We start from the raw sequence: 19,522 nt of genomic DNA, 5'->3' as shown, positions 1-19,522 counted from the left end.
TATGTATTCAAACCTAGTTATATATTCAATTTCATGGACTTTTGTTCTTCTTCTTGCATATTTGTGTGTTTCTGCTGTTATCTTTTCATTCAACAGACTGTAATCATTACAGGATTGATATAGTAAAGCTGAGATCCAGCATGGTGTAGTGATTTAATTATTGAACTATGACTAGAGACCAGGGTTCAGATCCCTTTTTGACCATGGAGACTCTCTGCCTTGGCCAAGTCACCCTCTTTCAGCCTCAAAGGAAGGCAAGGCAACCCCATGAAAGGTTATGGCCCTTGGGTCGTCATAAGTTTGAAACAGGGTGACCAAATGTCATAACCACAAAGGTGGACAAGACATTGGAAAACGTAAGACGATCAAGAAAAATGTAGGATACTACTAAATAAAAGCTAAGAACATTCACATACATGTAAATTCATGCTTCTAATCGTGCTTAAAGTGGAGGACATTTTGGAATTTCTCCTGGACAGGAGGTTGAAATGTGCGACATGTCCTGGAAAAGGAGGACGTCTGGTCACTCTGGTTGGAAATGTCTTCAAAGCACACAACAGTAGTAAAGTTATGTTGTGGACTTTTAGAGTAGCTGCTAACTAAAGCTCTCTGAGCAATGCACAGCCTGTTAAATCAGATAGCATGCACTATTATCAACACTATTAATAGTATTAATTAATAATAACATGACTAATAGTGTTAAAGGTAAAGGTAAAGGTAGCCCCTTGACATGAATGTCTAGTTGTAACCGACTGTAGCGGACAGTGCTCATCTCCGTTCCTAAGCCAAAGAGCCAGTGTTGTCCAAGGACTACTCCAGTGCTCATGGGGCCAGCATGAATGCACCGAACACTGTTACCTTCCCACTGAGAAGTGGTATCTGTTATCTACTTGCATTTACATGCTTTTGAACTGCTAGGTTGGCAGAAGCTGGGACTGGTGGCAGGAGCTCATCCGTCATGCGGCACTTGGGCCTCGAACTGCCAACCTTTCGATCTTCCAATTGTCAGAACTGGCATCTTAACCACTAAGCCGCCTGTCTTATTATTATGATGAAATGGAGTAATAGTAATAACAAAGTTACTCTATTTTATGGAATCATGGGACACGTAGTTTGGCGAGTGCTGGGGTTGAGAATGAGAAAAGCCTCTTCCTAAACTGGCAGTCGCAGAGTGGCATAGGATGGAATCGTGGCAACTAAAGTGGAATGATAGTGCTTAAATTAATGTAGTGTTAATGGGCCCCTGGTCCTCAAAAGACCATAATTTAGGAGACACCAGGTGAGCTGTGCGCAGGATGGGTCTTCCAAAGATGAAGGATGGTTCTTCCATAGATGAAGGATGGTTCTTCCAAAGATGAAGTGCCACCATGGAAAAGGCCTTTGCTTTCCAACCTTTCCCTCTTTCTCTCTCCCTCTAGGTTGCGTCTGGCTCGAATGAATGAAGAGATGCGAGAAGCTGAGGGTCCGTTTGGTCATCCAGGTCAATATCCCAACAACAGTCCCACAGAGCTCCAGTACAGAAAATGTATACAGGAGTTCATCAGCCTTAACATAGATGAGTGTTAGTGACTTCTCCCGCCAACCCTGCTGCCTCCTCCTCTTCCTCCTCTTTTGGGTCGAAATTTAAGGATGCTGACTGAGCCCTGGAAAAAAGAAAGAAGGAAACTGTAGACATGTCTTTGGTGGAGTGGGGGGCATGGCTGCTGACAGAAGGCTTCCTGAAAGCTAAACGCATATGGGTTGTACAGAAGTAGAGGAAGAGAGAGAGGGACTGAGAGAGAGAATCTGAGAGAGAGAACCCTTAAGGTAAAATTAAGTCAACTTTTCATGCCTGGTCCTGTATGACTTCTGTTTTTGACACAGATTTGCTTTGGAAGGGAGCAGACTGAAACTTAAAAATCAAATCCTGGTGTGCAGGATTGCCTAAGTCAAGGATATAAGACCGATCAACAGTAAGCCACAATTTAAACATCATTCTGTATGTGTCACATTGGGATAAAAAGTGGGACTCAAAATAGGTTTCATGGGTTTGGAGAGAATTCTACCTCTATATAGAAAGTCAGTCTGCACTGAAACTGAAGGAGGTTTTTCTCTCCTTCTCTCTCTCTCTCTCCCTCCCTCCGTCTCTCTCTAGCAATCTTTCTAATGCACACACACATGCACACACAAACACTTACTTTCCAACAGCATTGACTGTCAACTTGTAATGGGATCGGATTGGTTTGAACGCTGAACATTGCAAACACACACACACAAAGCGGATGGTTTGGGGTGGACTGCAACTGCTCAGCCCGCTTGGGTTTAGCAGGGCTTCTGGTGGACCTGTTTGCTGTGTCCTGTGCATGCGCTGCAGTTCTTGGATCGAGAGGCATGACTCCCCACCTTACATGCTCTCAGGTTAAAGCCAGCAAATGCTTCCTCTGACTTTTTTTTCTTGGGAGGGTGGGGGATCGTAACAGAAAACTAAGCATAGCTGGTAAAAGCCATAACTCGGCCGCTTCCAAGATGAGGACACAATTTTTGCAGGGCGAAGACAGATGTCTTGTACATGGAGGCACATGCTCTTCATTTAAGGTCAACATACCTTCTCCTTTAGGATTGAGTTCTGGGGCTGGATGCAGGCAGTTCTCTAACCTTTTTAGCAAGAGCATGCAATTGGAGGTACCATTTGCATTGCATATGTGACGCCAAGAGGCTACCACCCATCCTCATCCCCAAAGCAGGATTGCAGCTGTTCTTCATGAAACATGAACGAACAAAATAGATGAACATGGGAATCACTCCTCCTTACTTAGGATCACACAGTGTGTGTGTGTGTGTGTGTGTGTGTGTGTGTGTGTGTGTGTATATATATATATATATATACACACATACATACATACACACACACACACACACTCTCTTCCAGGTCAGCATTCTCTGAAGATGCCAGCCACAGATGCTGGCGAAACATCAGGAATTATTATGAGTATTATGTTTGGACTTCATATCCAAGAATACTCCAGCCAACTACTGGCCAAGCTGGCTGAGGGATTCTGAGAGATGTAGTACAAAATGTAACTTCTCAGATGTTGTCATAGCTGTATCCCTTCTGACGCCACTTAATGAAATGCTCCTTCATCCCATCATGTTCGTTTTCATCACCGCACATAGAAAACCAGCCTGTCAGGGAGGTTTCTAACCTTTTGTCCTTGATGAACATGCAAAAGGATGCCAGTCTAAAATGGAAACAGAGTCTGCCGACTAAGCTCTCAATCTGATGGCTTGTATTCATGCAAACCACAAACCTAGGAGTGTGTTGGGCTTGCATTGCAGGAGGAGCACATTGCTGCAGTTCCTCTTTAAAGAGCACATCTGTTTTCGCCCTTCAAGTATTATGCCTGTCTTCACCTTTAGACTCGCCAAAATGGTGAGGCTTGGAAGAAGACGCTCATCGCCGGCGATGGGTTTTTGTTGGTTTGGTTTTTTTTAGGGGGGGGGGAACCACACAAACACACCTATCCAGGGAGAACTGTAAATTCACTCTCCTCAGGCCTTTTGAGGCCACGGTTAACCGGAGCACACAAGGGAAGGGGGTCATATTCCTAAGTCACAACGAATTTCCTACGTCCCTGTTTTGGAGAAAGGGATTTCTTCTTTTCTGCATGCCTGCCCTTGCAAAGACTGTGATACCTCCCTTCACCATTGCATGACTGCAGAGGGCTCAAAGGATCTGGATTTCTGGGATTTGGGGGTTTGGGGGTTTGGGGCGGGGCACGGTGGGATGGGGAGGGCTATTTATTTATTATGCTTTTTGCTGGAGCGGGATCTGTTCTTACTCTCCGAGTAACTCTGGGGTTTTATGGTCTTTGTCAGAAGATGGACTGGGATTTTACTTTAGACTTAGAAGTAGCTAATTTCTCTTGATGATCTTATATACAATATAAAGCGGCAGCTAGCCCAGAGTTGTTCTCCCAAAGCAGCTGAACCCTGCAGTGTGCTTTGCGTCGTCTTTTGTCTGGGATGGGCAGGGAAGTCTTTCCTTCCTATCCTCTTACACAGATGTTCTCTCATCTTGAGGATTGCTCTCCTCCTCATCTTTATGCTTCTGTTCCATTTCCCCTGATATCTCAGCTGAGATGTCAGTCCATCGGACTTGAAAAGTGCCCAGAGGCAGGTGGTATGTTTTAAAAGGCAAACGTTTCTCCTTGACATGAATGTCTAGTCATAACCAACTCTAGAAGGCGGTGCTCATCTCTGTTACTAAGCCAAGGGAGCCAGCGTTGTCCAAAGACGACTCCGGTGCTCACGTGGCTGCATGACTGCATGGAACGCTGTTACCTTCCCACCAAAGTGGTACCTATCTATCTCCTTGCATTTGCATGCTTTCAAGCTGCTAGGTTGGCAGAAGCTGGGACAAGAGATGGGAGCTCACTCCATCATGTTGGCACTCGAACTGCCAATCTTTCCGTCTTACCATTGTCAGAAGTGACATCTTAGCACATTCAGCTTCTGCCGATCAACATAGCGAGAGAAGAGTGATAAGAGATTAGAGGGGGTAGACACTGGCTTGGCCAAGGATGCCTGAGGGATCCGTATAAGCTCTCGGACTGGACATCTTAGCCACTAAGCCACTCTTCACCCAATAGGCCCCATGGTATGGCAGAATTGGGTAGATAGGAATAGTTTGACTTCAACCTGATTTAAGACCTGTGATGGAATGGTTCCACTGAAGGGCTTTTGTTGACTTTGCTGGAGATAGGATGAGTGCTAGGGGGTCAAACTCAGCATGAAAGTCGGCAGGGAGAAAGCTCTGTTGTATTGACTAACCAAGTCAACAGAATCTGGATTCTCTAACAGGCCTAACCAATTCTAGCAGCCCCAGTTTTTGCACACCTTGGTGCCTGTACAGTCCTTCTAAGACCACAGGGTCCCTGGCTGCTTTCTGTAGCTCCTTGGCTAGCCCATCAGTACCTACCAGGCATGTGATGCTAGCAATCCCACCATGTTCTCCACTTCATTGCAGATTAGCTCATTACATTGAGCAATGGCTTTGTCCTCCTTGTATATATCCATGTGTGACCACTGCCCAACCTACATTATACTGTTTGTTCGCTTCCTTGCCACTCCACTGCAAAGTAGCCCTGGGTGGTTGATATGGATAGACTGAAGAACCCAGCAAGTGTTCTCTCTCTCTCTTGCACACACAAACACACTCATGGTCCTGCTCCTATAGGTACTATACCTGAATCCTGCACCCAACCTACAGTCTGGATTCAGGAGCCTTGTTCCATCCTAAACTCATGGGGCTTCCCTTCGGATAACCTCTGTGTAAATTTGCTTGTGACGGGTACATTGGAATATAAGAGCCCATACTTCTCATTCCATATCTGTATAGTAGTTCTTCTCCTCTGGTGGAATGAGTAGTTTAAGGCATAATAAATCCCATTCTACTCTTGCATCTTTGTAGAAACAGTAAGCCACCATGTTCTGGTTAGAGCTTTCAAAGGTTACCGTATTAGACTTTAACTCTCAGAATCTCTCAACCAATATGGCTGGGGGATTCTGGGGTTTGTAGTTCAAAGAAGTAACTTTCCCATTCTTTTGCTCAGCAGATCAGGGCCTTGCACATGTAGAAGTAGAAGGAGTTTCCATTTCCCCTCTTTATCACAGAAACCCCACATAATAGGTAACAATCCAATATTGAATGATTGATATTAAGGTTGCACAGTGAGAAAGGTTTTGGCCCTAGTTCTTCCTAGCGAAATTTGCATCATGGTATCCATTGCATACTGTGGAGCACTTGAGAGCATACATTGCTCCCCTCCATAGGTGCAAATGTAAATGCAGTCTTTCTAAATCTATTTTAGGCAGTTCAGTCTTCCATACAGGCGTCTCAAAAAGTGGTTCATTTATGCTCTGTGCTACTTTATTCTTGGACCTCCAACTTCTCCCTCCTGTTACCACCAGTGCCGTCATCCCAGCATCCATCTTCTGTTTCATGGGCACTTATGTATGGCTTAGATCTTACAAAGAGGCATTTAGAAATCCTTTATTCTATCAAAAACTTGGCATCCCAAACTGAATTCGCTTTAAGCAGAGCACTCCAAGATCATTCACTGTTCTTTCTAGAGCCTGGGAGCCACTTGGTTGGATTAAATCTACCAAACAAACAAAACCACAGAATCACCAAAAAACACACACTAAACTGCCAGTTTTTCTAGGCTCTGGTCTTTCCCCAGAGTTACAGTGTGGAATCCTGACTTTAAGTCCCACCAAAACAGGAGAACAAAGTCTCTCTATATTCCAGCTAGGCATTCTACCTTGGAGGGATCAATAAAAGTCATTTCCAAGAGATGTAAGACCTGAATAGACAGGCCAAATAAAGCTGCTTCGGGTCACTTTGGGGGTATGCTGTGTAAATGACACATGCATCTTAAGAGGCCAGAAGATGCACCAAAGCTGTGGTCCAGTCTTTAGGTCTGGACTGTGGCTTTGGCGTGGCTTCCAGCCTCTTAGGATGCATGCAGCATTTAAATAGCATACTTCCAAAGTGACCTGAAGCAGTTTTATTTTAGCCTGTCCGTACGAGTCCGTTGTTTCACATCTCAGAGGATTTGACCATTCCTCTACAGATAGCAAATTATACCTTGCCACCCATCCATCCATTATAGGAAACCATGTATACATCTGCCTAAGATGATTGAATCTGCCCAAGACCAGGCCTTTGAATCTTGCTGTGAACCTTGCCTCTTCTTGGTGCTGCTGCCCATCCCTTCTCTCTTTGTCCCCAACCTACTGACCATGCAATGGCATTGGGTTGCTCACATAACTCTCAGCGCCTCAGCAAATCTGAGCATATCTCTCAGCTTTGCTCTTGTTGAGTTACTCTGAATCCCACCTGCGTTTCCTCTTCCTCTTCCTCTGCTTCTACACCAGGTTGCAAGATGTTGCATTTTCTTCCTGCACTGAATTTTGCACACATTTTTGAATGTGTTTCCTCCAATGTGTTCAAATAATGTGCTCCCTAAGCACAATTTACCTAATTCATGCAACATTCCCCGATTGACGAAAGCCTGCTTACTTGTGTTTTTCCCAGTTAGGTGCATCTTTAGCCATTTCCACTTCAAAACGTGGGCCTTGTTCTTTTTGCACCGTATAAAGACATGCTCAGCTATGCAAAAGGAGCCAAGCTGAGCTTGTTGCGCCGTTTCTTGATCCCTTTGGAGAGGCGGGGTATAAATAAAAATTATTATTATTATTATTATTATTGCACCAAGTCTTGGGAGAGGTGAAAACGCTACTTCCACCAAGACGGTCAGGGCCATGAAAATATCGTCTTGTACGATAAACTCTTAATTCCCTTTGGAGGAGGAGACGCCATGGCAGTTAAACATATAAGGCGCTGAAACCAAAGCTTTTCTTATGTCCACATCATTCCTCTTCCCCTATTGTAGGCATGAATATGTACAGCTGATGGGCCAGAATTTGGAAGTTACATTTTGGATTGCAACTCCCAGAATCTCCAGTCAGCATGAATTCCATGCTGTCTAGGAGTTTGGAGGGACTATAGTCCATCAAAGCTATTGTTCAGTGCACTGTAATGGGCGAACCACCTCAAAACAGTATGTGTTTTCAGTATGTGTAAAATGCTTGCGTGAAGTCCCCACAAACATTTCCCCCCATCCCCACACACACACAGACACACACACACACACAGACACACACACGCCATTATATTACCCTACAGTTTTTGTTGCCATTGAGGCGATGGAGCAAAATGCACAAAGTCCACAGGGCTGGCATGAGCCAAAATTGGAGACCTTTGGAGAGGATGACAAACCGCATGTCTGATAAGGGAAGGCTTTCTTTTTCTATTTAAGATATTATCGGTACCTTCTTTAAATCCAATGTATAAAACCGACTTTTGTGCACTTTTTTGTTCTTATATAACAGTATTGGGTCCTTTTGTTATTATTATTTGTCACGTCCTTTTTGTTACGGATTATGTGCTTGTCTTTTTTTTGTTCAAATGGGTGACAGTTGTTCCGTATTTAATTTATTACTGAGAAAGCCCCGGAGGGCGAGTGCAATGACATTTTCTTCTTTGTTTAAGACAGTTTGGTTGTATTTAATGTTGGTTTCCCCCCCTTTTGTACAGTTGCGAGGGAGTGTATTTTTTTTAACACAAAACCCCGAATCTCCCATTCCCAACCATTTTCTATAATGGACAGTTATCATTTAGTTGTATTTGCAGTTCAAGGGCCGCCGGAAGCACTTAGTTATAACTATGGGTCCAATTTTAAAAACACGAGTGCATTGCTTTTTTTTTTTGGTTACGCAAAAGTAACTAGTGCATTGAAAGGGACAACATCCGAATGTCACAATCCGCTGTAATATAAGACACACTGAAGTAATGAGCCCCATGTAACTGTGAAAGTAATTAAAACGGTGATCTCTTGTTATCTTATATTAATATAGTTCGGCCTTATTTATTGTACAAAGGAATTATTTACAGGTAACTGAGTATCTGTTAAGTAGTTGCTTTGAATCTCTGTTCTTCCTTATCCCTTATTTTTGGTACGTAGGTTGTGTTAAGTTAATGCTTCTGTGACTCTCATTGATTCAATGGGTCTATTTTGGTTGGGCTTGCCATTAGATTTAGGTCCAGTGCGTCCCATTACATACTGGACTGCAACTCCTATGATCCCCCATCATTAGCTATGCTGGCTAGAGCTAATAGGAGTCCGAACCAAGCACCACCTTGAAAGTCATAGCTTCCCCACCCTTGTTCTAAAGCATTTCTGCAATTTCTATATGCACTAATGGGTATGTTTGGCATTATGGGGAGAGTGATGTTCAAAAATGTATATAACTCCACATTTCTTTGCAGCAAAACAAACAAAGCCATCAGTAATTCCCGTTGGAATCAATATAATGTTGCATGACTTGGCTTATTTTCTGCACCCTCTCTTTCAAAATGGAGTGTACAATCTGCACAATCCTATTTGCACTGTAGAGTCCTATTTGAAAGCATCTCTCCTTTCCTGCACTAGTCTCCTCTCTTCTTTTTTGCAATCAGGACTGCATAAACCAGCGATGTCCAAACTCTGGCCCTCCAGTTGTTTTGGACTTCAGCTCCCAGAAGCCTCAGCCACCTTGGCCAATGATCTGGGATGCTGGGAGCTAAAGTCCAAAACACCTGGAGGGGCAGAGTTTGGGCATCGCTGGCATAAACCATTTGCGCCTGTAGATTTGCATTCGTGAATTGAGCAGCACTCCTTCAACAGAAGAGCACAATTCTCCTTAGCAGATGCCATTACATGCTCTCATATATTTCTTTAATAGCTGGTTATGGTTTCCATGTTAGAGATGAGAAAATAAGGCAGGGAGACAGAGGCCTGTTACAGACTGCCAAAATAAAGCTGCTTCGAGTCTCTTTGGAGGTATGCTATTTAAATGATGCATGGGTCCTAAGAGTCCAGAGGTTGCACCAAAGCCACACTCCATTCCTAAGCACTGGAGTGCAGCTTTGGTGCAGCTTCCGGATGCTTAGGGTGCATGCATCATTTAAACAGCATACCTCCAAAGAGACCCGAAGCAGCTTTATTTTGGCAGTCTGTAACAGGCCAGAGTGTTTGGCCAAATTGTGGGTGGGGAATTTTTGGACCTCCTTTAGCTGAAGGGGGATTATGGGAGTTGCAGTCCAGCACCAGTTGCTCAGCCCAGCTTCCTAGTTGTCAGTAGTCAATTCATTATTTGGTGGAGTGATTCATTGAGGAAATGCTATTAGATCAAGCTGTTGAGATAAACCTAGGGAACAAGAGATAACCTCACAAAAAAGGAGGGCAGGAGAGGAGAGGACACAACAAAATGTGTGTATGTGAGAATGCTCTCATTCCCAAGTGAACTGGATTTGGACTTAACCTTCATATGGTTCATGCAAACATGTGCGGGTGCATCTATGCAATGGGCAACCTGTGTGCATGTATGGAGTGATGTGTGTGTGTGTGATGAGAGAAGAGGACTGAGTGCATGCGGGAAGCAAAAGCTTCTATTTGAAAAGGTATCAAAATATGAAGTGTTTTCCCCCAATTTTGTGTATCAGTGTGAACATAGTGTAAACATTGAGCTTCTTCAAAAGGGCTGTGTTTTCATTAGCCACATGCACACACAAACACATACACATTTTAAAAAGGTGTGGGATCACTTTATTTAAAAGAGGAATTACCCCTCCTGGTAGAAAAGAGACAACCTCCCGAATTCTACGGAACATCTCCCTTGGAGATGCACTTCTGTACCATGCCAGACCTCGACCGTTCAGGTCCATAGTGGTAACAAACATCACACATTTGTATTATAAGATTAGATTACCCATATTGCAACCCGACACCTGGGCCTTCCTTTTTGCACAGTTTGACTTTCTACTACATCACCTTTAAATCGCACCGGTAAAAGGAATTTGTTGTTCTTCCTGCTGTGTCACAGTGGAGCTGTACAGTCTGCAAAACTGCAAGGCAGCATCCTTCATGGACCTATATATACACCTCTTTTTGCAAGGCATACAACAGGACCAGCCCATTTTATAAATGCAGGTGGAAGATGGGGGCCTAAGCCTAACTGCTAGAGCCAGCCCCATTGAATCAGTTGCTGAACGGTAAGCCAACCCTTCCAGTTGGTTCACTGGCGAGGCTCTGGTGCATTTAGGCCTAGACTTTTAAAAACGTGGGTACATATGCCCTCTCAGTTGCATGCATTTAGAGAACTGTCATGCTAGAAAAAAAAAAGAGTTGCCACTTCCTAGGGAGAAACAAGTGGGGGAAAAACACCTTTCAACATTGTGTTTTCTCAGTGATCCATCCGCCTGCCCTTTTAAAGTGGCACAAGCCAAGGGGAGCGCTGCGTTGTGGTTTTGCCGAATGTGCAGAAAGGCTTGAAGCATACCCTCCAACTGTCTTAATCTGGCAGCGACAATCCTGATGCATTCTCTGTTGTCCCACTTTTTTCCGCTGCCTTTACAATGTCCTGGCTTTCCTCTCTGCTGTCTGCTTTTCCTCTTTGGTTGCAAACAGTTCAGATTGCGACGGTGGTTTGCGCTCAACTCCAAAGAGTGGGAGGCAGTCTTGCCCTTCCCAGTTGGCTCAGTCAAAACCAAACTGCTGCAGCCTCTCCTAACTTGTGCGTCCTTCCCCATGAATAGCCTTTCCCATCTTGACCGCACTCCGTTGCATTGCCAAACGCGTCCTGTTTTTCAGCTGTGAAATGTTGGAGGGTATGCCGAAGCCAAGAAGTGTGATTTTGGTTTTTAAAAGGCTTTGCAATGCCAAGAATGCCAAGTTTGGGGAGAAGGGCAGGGAATGGTGGGGCGGGTAGGATTATGGGGACCTCTCTGTATGAAACTGACACTCTCTGTAAATATATTCCAGCATATTAACAGCTCCTCTGTCACTTTGACTTGCTTTGACTGTACAATCTTTGTTACACTGGTTCTTTACCCTTTCCTCCCCATTCTTCTACCCAGTTTACCCACTCCCTCTCTTTACTGAGGAATGCCTATGGACCCCAAACACTTTGTATATGATTTATCTTTGTATGGTTTGAACAAATATAAGGACGATTCTGGCACGCAACCATGCGCACCGAGGAAAGACCCTAGGGAAACTCTGCTGCTCTGGCGTCTTACTGCCCACCCTCTTTCTCTTCCCTTTCCTTCTATCGTCTCTTGAAACACTGTTAATAAAAAACCTAGAGTAAAGTCTTTTACCTCCTCCTGCTTTGCCTCTTGTTATTTATGTCGTGATCTCTTCTTCGCCTCTCTTTTTCCTATATTAACCTTCAAACTTGGGGACCAAACTGAGAGTAATCCAAGCCCACTACAAAATGCGATGGCTTTTTATGACTTGTGGCACTAACAAAATAGTTGACATTGACTCTCCAACCCTGGCATTAATTTCGCAATGTTGCATCTACATTTTACCGACTGCTGCAAGGAGGGTGGTGTGCATTTATGGGTTTCTGGAGCGCTGTACATAGTAGCTGGCTGAATCTGGCCAAGGATTCACTCACCCCGCAAACCCAAAAATGCTTACCAGCTTGGAAGTAAGCTCCATTGAATTCAGTTGGTAAATGTGTACAGAGGGACCTTGTTATCCGCTGGGGTTTGGTTCTAGGATCCCCCATGAATAGCAAAGATCTGTGGGTGCTCAAGTCCCATTAAATATAATGGCGAGAGAGTGTGGCCTCCTCAATGCCAGCCTGTGGGTTTCCATGGCTGAACTGGGATTGCAAACCCTAGCCTCCCACTTCTCCATAGAAATGCACTGGGAGACTTTGGGCAAGTCCCATGCTCTCAGCTTCAACTCCAACCCTATAATCCAAGTATTCCTTCATGGTAGAAGGCAGTTGACCCCTGGGAATGCCTTCCAATGCTCGGTGTTATCCATGGCAGGACCCCTGCCATTGCACCCCACCCGTCCCCTTCTCCTTCTTTGTGAGGGTCACACTCTCTCAGCCTCAGAGGCAGGGCATGGCCAACCTCTCTCTCTCTCTGCACCTCTCTCATGGTGATGCTAAGGCAAACCCATCATGCATTTTTATTGATTGGTTTATTAATTTTGGGCAGGGGGAGATCAGAATATTCATGAATAAGCGAGTGCGATGTATCCAAGAAGGGGGTTGGATGAGATGATCCTTGGGATTCCCTTCCAATGCTAGGATTTCACCCCCTTCTTCTCTTCGGTGAGAATTTGAATGGGAGAGCATGGCGAGAAAGGGGAGAAGGTCCGACAGTATCCACCACCACCGACACACAAAATGTTCTCTCCTTTGGTTCTCTTTTGTTTCTCAAAGCAAAGCTGTGGGCCAAAATGGAGGGGGGGGGACATTACCCTAAGAAAGGAAATAGCCTCTGGTAAAACCCAGTATGAATGGTAGCTTTGCTTACGCAAATCCTGGCCATCGAATTGTCAGCTGAAATCGCTATTGTCAGGCTTATCTACAAAGATGGAACTCCATTCTCATAGCTGCCCCATTTCCCTACCTCTCAAACCAGGTGGCACTCTGAAGGCAGAGTTCCCAAAGTGCTCCAGATTGGGGAACTGGGAAATGAAAACTGCAACACTCTCCCAGTCTTAGGGGCACATTGAGACAGGCATCTGGAGAGACCCCTTTGGTTGTGCCACAGCTGCCTGTCTCAATGCACCCTACTACCTAGAGAGTATGGGGCTTTACAGACAGGCATTTTGTGCCAGACTGTAAGCGTAGCATCCACACGCTGGATGTCATGACTCTGTCCCTATCACGTCATGATGCCACATGCCCTTGTAGATGGCGCGCAGCATCATGGCGCGGCTGTGGCGCTGCATCTAGACGATGCAGCACCAAAAGGGCATCAGGAAGTTGCGCCGCTGTCGCTATGAGGCCCTTTAGAGGGAGCAAAAAGGAACCGGGTTTTTTTTTTTGGCTCCTTTTTGTGCTCCCTAGAGGCCGTATCGGTGGCGCAGCATGCAGTTGCTGCGGCACTGATCCGGCCATTAAAGGGGCGTCTGGATGCCACCCATCTTTCCAGGCCCTATGTTCTCATCACCTTGATCTTAAAGGCCTTGAAGACCCTTCAGTTGGGGCACTGCCAGGATGAAAAGATGGGCTGGAGGGGGAGTTCACATTTGGCCAGTAACTACTGTAAATGTAAATTCTATAAATTATGAGATCATAATCTTACAATCGTGTAAATACTGAACAGAACGCCAGCCTACATTTTGAAAGTAGCGTAGTGTTGTATGAATTCATAAGTATACTCGTTCCTCCACATTTATGGCTTTGACTGTTGCAGATTTGATTATGCACGGATTTTATTAATATGTTCTCTATAGGAATATATAGGTCCCCCGGTACAACTCTATGGTCAACTTTAACCAAGAGTTGCACTGAATGACCTAGAGATGCCTAGAGAGAACACTCTGACAGGCATTTGTAGCTCCTCCAGCACAACTCTATGGTCAATGTCTGGCAGATGTGGACCACAGAGTTGCACTGGAGGACCTAGAGATTCCTAGAGAGGTGTTCCCTCAAGTAAAAACATAGTGTTTCTATTATTTGTGGTTTTCCCCCATTCATGGGGGTCCTGGGCCCCTAACCCCAGCAAATGTGGAAGGACGAATGTAAATAGGTCTGGAATAGAAATTTGGTGTAGTTGATGCTCCTCTCTGTGCTGACCTTTTTCTTGATCATTTTTCTCAAGTTCTGATATGTCATGGAAATGTTCCGGTATTTCTGAAACCGGTGAAACTAGGAGCTGAAATTTTCCCCAAAGGATTGCAATCCAAAACATATATGTCCCGGGCTCGCTGTCATCTGGGATGTGAACATTTCAGTGTTTGCAACACAAAAAGGGGAGAGAGCCCTAATGATTATTCACATGTAAAGGTATTCCCTGTTGACACGGTTATCAAGTCATGTCCGACCTTAGGGTACGCATATATGACCTTAGGGTAGGCTTATGCGCATATGCACATCCTCTAATAAATTCGCCAATAGTTAAAATGTTTCCCATAGGTCAGTGATGGTGAACCTTTTAGAGGCCGAGTGCCCAAACTGCAACCCAAAACCCACTTATTTATTGCAAAGTGCCATGTCCCTCTGGCTTTCTCTGTGCGGGGGCAACGGCACATGTGCCCACAGAGAGTGCTCTGAGTGCCACCTCTGGCATGCATACCATAGGTTCGCCATCACTGTGATGATGAGCAGGGAACCCAGGACGGAGCCTACATCAGACGGCAGCTTTCACGCCCATAGCAGGGCTCTGCGGTTTTAACTGGCCAGTGGCATTTGGGGTAGCTAGGAGCACTTCTACCTTTGATACATCAAGGCAGCGCTCTAGAAAGGGAACACTGGGTCAAAAGGTTGATGTTTTGCTCAACGAACATCCTGGAAATGTTGAAAAAACAATACACACCAGCCTTATCCAGTGGGTGATCTCAGCTGTGCCCTAGGCAGCTGCAAGACATCAGAGGATGGAAAAGAAAAGAACAAGGCAGAACTACCCCTCTTCCTTACCACAAACCCAACGTTTCACTTTGAGGGTAGATACCTTTGGCTAAGTTGGGTTGTCTTCAGAGGTATAGCAATATGGAGGGAGGGGGAGGCACTGAGAGCCTTGCTATTATTATTATTATTATTATTATTATTATTATTATTATTAAATACGGATTTATTTTATAAATATGGCACAATATAGTGCCATAAATCCACACGGCGCTTTACAGACACGGCAAAATCAACCCATAACCTGCCAATGGCATACAATCGAAAAGCCATAAGATATAAATAATGTACCATGGTCCGACTAATTACCCCATTTAAATACAACTATAACCCTATAAAAACTATAAACCAGGTAATAACAGTCTAGATTATCAGACAATATCAAAAGTGTTTAGTTTGGACCTGAATGCCAAATGAGAATGCTTCGCCTCCCCAATAAAATAGTCCTCCAGTCTCCAAATTTCTGGCATTGCAAAGAGTGAGATACTGAAAATCACTTTTAAAGTTCCTATTAGCTTTGTTCACATTTGTTTGGTCACTTTGCCTGCTCCTTTATCTTTGGATGCCAAAAATATGGCCAAAATTCTCTGTCACTATCTATGGAGATGATCGCACTAGCTGTCTTTTCCCGATCTGGGTATGTGCTGAGACCATGTCTTATTGCACAGCTCTATGCCCAGATCGGAGGCATGCCATACCGGATCGGGACTTCTCCCATCCTTTGCTAAAAATGGGGCTTTCCCGTTCTTAGCAAAGTAATGGGAGATGTCCCAATTGGGTATGGGATGCCTCTGATCTTGGCATGGGACTGTGCAACAACACATGTTCCCAGCCCGGTTTTAGCCCTTGCCTAGATTGGGGAAAAACAGTACGATAATGTCCTAAGTTACACAACTTTATGTCTACTTAGCTGTTTAGCAGAGATGCTAGTAAACCTTGTTAGTGAATTGCAAAGATGCATAACAGGAAACAGTGCATTGGCACTCCTTAGCTGGTGTTTCAATGCATGATGGGACCGATGCACAACGGGACTGATGTGCATGGGTCCGTTGTACATCAGTCCCAAAGCACATGGGTTACTTTGGTGGCCCTATTACAAAGTAGCACAACAGCAGCCCTTTACTGGATAGAGACATTACAGAAGTGCCTGATTCTAAGTCTGGTTGATGTGAGTCTGTTTAGAAAGACGTAGGTCCTCAACAGGATTCCAGAATGTATTTCTAAATGCTCAACTTAGATGTCAAGTTTCTGTAATGCTAAAAATGCAGGGACTGAAGGAAAATTGAATGTAAGGGGGCAAAATTCTTATTTGAGGACAATGTCTTGGTTTCCCTGCCCATCGCTACATCCTCCCCTCCCCAATGCCATTCTTTCAGAGAAATATGGATAGGGTACAGGATGCCAAGATTGGGTATGCAATGTCTTTGGACTCGGCATGGAGAAAAATCAGCCTATAAATGTCCCCAATAAAACAGAAGTATGGTTGCTTATTAGCTACAATAAGCGGTTGGTTGGAGTTATGTAGTTGCTTTAATAATCCTTTGCTATGTTTGCCCTCCCATTAGTTCTCCTTTCCAAATTCAAAAGCTGCTTTCCTAAAGGAGGGGCTCCAATCCTTTGACCGTTCTGGTTGCTTCTCGTCGTGCTCCATCCAGCCCCAAAAGGTCAGGAACCTGCAAAAGCGAGGAGTGAAAAAATGTGATTGTTTTTCTCTCCCCCTAAAAGGAATCCATCCATCATGGCCAGGTGTCACAAATAGACCAGATGGGTCACCGTTGCTTTGCTTCAATGTGGCAATTGCTGTCTTTCTGTGGGACAGAATGTTCTTCCTCCAAAGTATGTGCCGTTGACGTGACCCGATGGGGAACCTTCTGTACTGTATCCCTCGGCTTGGTTTTCATTTGAGCTGGTGGATGCACATAGGAGGGGAAGAATAGGAACCTTTCCAATTCATCACCAAACAACAGTCGGTCCTCCACATTTGTAGCTTTGATTATTGCGGATTTGATTTATTCATGGATTTGATGAACATGCGCTGTCTAGGAATATCTAGGTCCTCCAGCCCAGATCTTCAGGACGTTGACCATGAAGTCATGCTGGAGGACATAGTGATTCCTAGACACTGTAGGTCCTCCAGCACAAGTCTATGGTCAGCTTCTGCTTGACGTTGACCATAGAGGTGCTTTGGAGGACCTAAAAATTCCTAGACGGGTGTTCTCTATGGTTTTTTATTTGCGGTTTTCCCACTTGTCGCTCACCCCAGCGAATGTAGAAGGCCCGCTCTATAGCGCTATGATGCCACTTGAACTGCCATGGCTCCTTCTTAAGGAATCTGGTGACTTGGTGGGATATAGAATTCTCACGTACCTCCAACATTTCACAGATGAAAATAGGGACATATGTGCATCAGAGTGTGGTCAAGATGGTAAAAGTGATGAATGAAGAAAAGCATACAAGCCAGGCGAGGCTGCAGCAGTTTGCTTTTGCATGAGTCTACTGGGAACGGCAAGAGGCCACCACTTCTTCCACTCTTCCCCAACCTTCTGCGTTAACTGAATGCAAACTACTTTTGCACATTGAACTCAGTTTGCATGAGTTGAAGTCGGCTGAGGAAAAGGGGAAAGTGGAAGGAGGAGAGAGTCCTATTGTACGGCAAATGTGGCTGCAAATGATTATACAGTAGAGTCTCGATTATCCGACGTAATGTGGCAGTCCCATAGGTTAGATAGTCGAAAAAGTCGGATAATCCGGAGGGTCATAGGAAAAGCCTAGCAACCACTATGAAAAGCCTTGAATCACTATGAAAAGCCTAGCAATGGTGGTGCTCTGGGCCAGGTGGCGCTATGGGCCTGGTGGCGCTTACTGCTGCACTCGGGGCTGGTGCCTGTGCCGCTCGGGGCTGCGCTCGGGGGCCGGCGCCTCCACGCTTGCGGCCTGGTGCCGGTGGCGCTTGGGGCCACTCGGGGCCACGCTCAATGGCCGCTGCCTCTGCGCTTGCTGCGCTTGGGGCCTGGTGCGCTTGGGGCCTGCTGCTGTTCGCTGCCGCGCTAGGAGCCCTTTCCAGCTGGGGGCGTGGCAAGGGCTCCAAGCCACGCCCACCAACCAATCCGACGTCGGATAATCCGGAACGTCAGATGAACGAAGGTCGGATAAACGAGACTCTACTGTATTAGGAATATATGGAATATATGGGTTTTCTTGGCAATATTTGTTTGGAGGAGGTTTGCCATTGCCTTTCCCTGAGAGAGTATGTAGTGAGACCTTGCAGCGCCTTTGAGACTCACTGAAAGAAAGACGTTGGCAGCATGAGCTTTCATAAACTTAAGTCTACTTCCAAATGCATCTTAGGAAGTAGAATTAAGTCTATAAAAGCTCCTGCTGCCAACTTTTTTCTTTCACTTGTTAATACTGTATTTACAAAGGGTATGTCCTGGGCCATTCAGCCTTTGCTATCATGCTGCTCTGTTATTGCTTGGGTCCTTGATGCCTTCTTGTTTCCATTTGAAATGGCTGGTGAGCCGAGCCTCAGTGTCTACCTTCCCTTCTTCCTTCTGCAGGAGATGCCACCTATCTGGATATTTTCCGGGAGTTTTCTCACATGGCTTCAAACAATCCAGAGAAACTCAACCGTCGCAGCCTCCATGTCATCCACTCCTACAGATAGCCTTGGGTTCGTCGGTCGATTTCTCAATTCAAGACTGTGGATCCTTCCAGCTTTGGAAAGCAAGACAAGACCCCAAGCCACAGATGAAGAGGGCCTTGAATGAAGAAGTTGAGTCGTCCAAAATGGAGATGGTTCGACATAAGAAGTTGTGATCGCGCTGCATCATTTGCCATTGGTACATGCACTTTGGGCAGCAGTCTGTGCGCCATAGGAAGAAGAAACTAGAAAGCATGCTAAGGAATCCATGGAGACATGTCTCAAGATACTCACAGTGTGATGCGGCAGCTAAAAAGGCCAATGCTATTTTAGGCTGCATCAATAGAAGTATAGTGTCTAGATCAAGAGAAGTAATAGTGCCACTGTATTCTGCTTTGGTCAGGCCCCACCTAGAATATTGTGTCCAGTTCTGGGCGCCACAATTCAAAAAGGACATTGAGAAACTGGAGCGTGTCCAAAGGAGGGCGACAAAAATGGTGAAGGGTCTGGAGACCATGCCCTATGAGGAACGACTTAGAGAGCTGGGGATGTTTAGCCTGGAGAAAAGAAGGTTAAGAGGTGATATGATAGCCCTGTTTAAATATTTGAAAGGATGTCATATTGAGGAGGGAGCAAGCTTGTTCTCTGCTGCTCCAGAGAACAGGACCCGGAACAATGGATGCAAGCTACAGGAAAAGAGATTCCACCTGAACATTAGGAGGAACTTCCTGACAGTAAGGGCTGTTCGGCAGTGGAATGCACTTCCTCGGAAGGTGATAGAGTCTCCTTCCTTGGAGGTCTTTAAACAGAGGCTGGATGGCCATCTGTCAGGGATGCTTTGATTTGGATTTCCTGCATGGC

The 19,522-nt window shown here is 45.2% G+C and overlaps 1 protein-coding gene across 1 annotated transcript in view; it reads left to right on the top strand.

Moving 5' to 3' along the window:
* The window catches only part of ACAP3 (ArfGAP with coiled-coil, ankyrin repeat and PH domains 3), a 121,179-nt gene extending 102,238 nt beyond the window's left edge, over positions 1 to 18,941 (top strand). The window contains exons 25-26 of the mRNA XM_089534288.1: positions 1,419 to 1,480; positions 18,579 to 18,941. Coding sequence (XP_089390414.1) covers positions 1,419 to 1,480; positions 18,579 to 18,685 — 169 coding nt within the window. The 3' untranslated portion in view covers positions 18,686 to 18,941. The remainder of the gene's footprint in view (positions 1 to 1,418; positions 1,481 to 18,578) is intronic.
* The last annotated feature ends 581 nt before the right edge of the window (positions 18,942 to 19,522 follow it).

The sequence above is a fragment of the Sceloporus occidentalis genome, unplaced genomic scaffold (genome assembly GCF_023333645.1).
Source record: "Sceloporus occidentalis isolate IW3139 unplaced genomic scaffold, rSceOcc1.0.p SCAF_8, whole genome shotgun sequence".
Taxonomy (NCBI): Eukaryota; Metazoa; Chordata; class Lepidosauria; order Squamata; family Phrynosomatidae; genus Sceloporus; species Sceloporus occidentalis.
The sequence above is the reverse complement of the archived record's forward strand: the minus strand, read 5'-3'. Positions and strand labels throughout refer to the sequence as shown.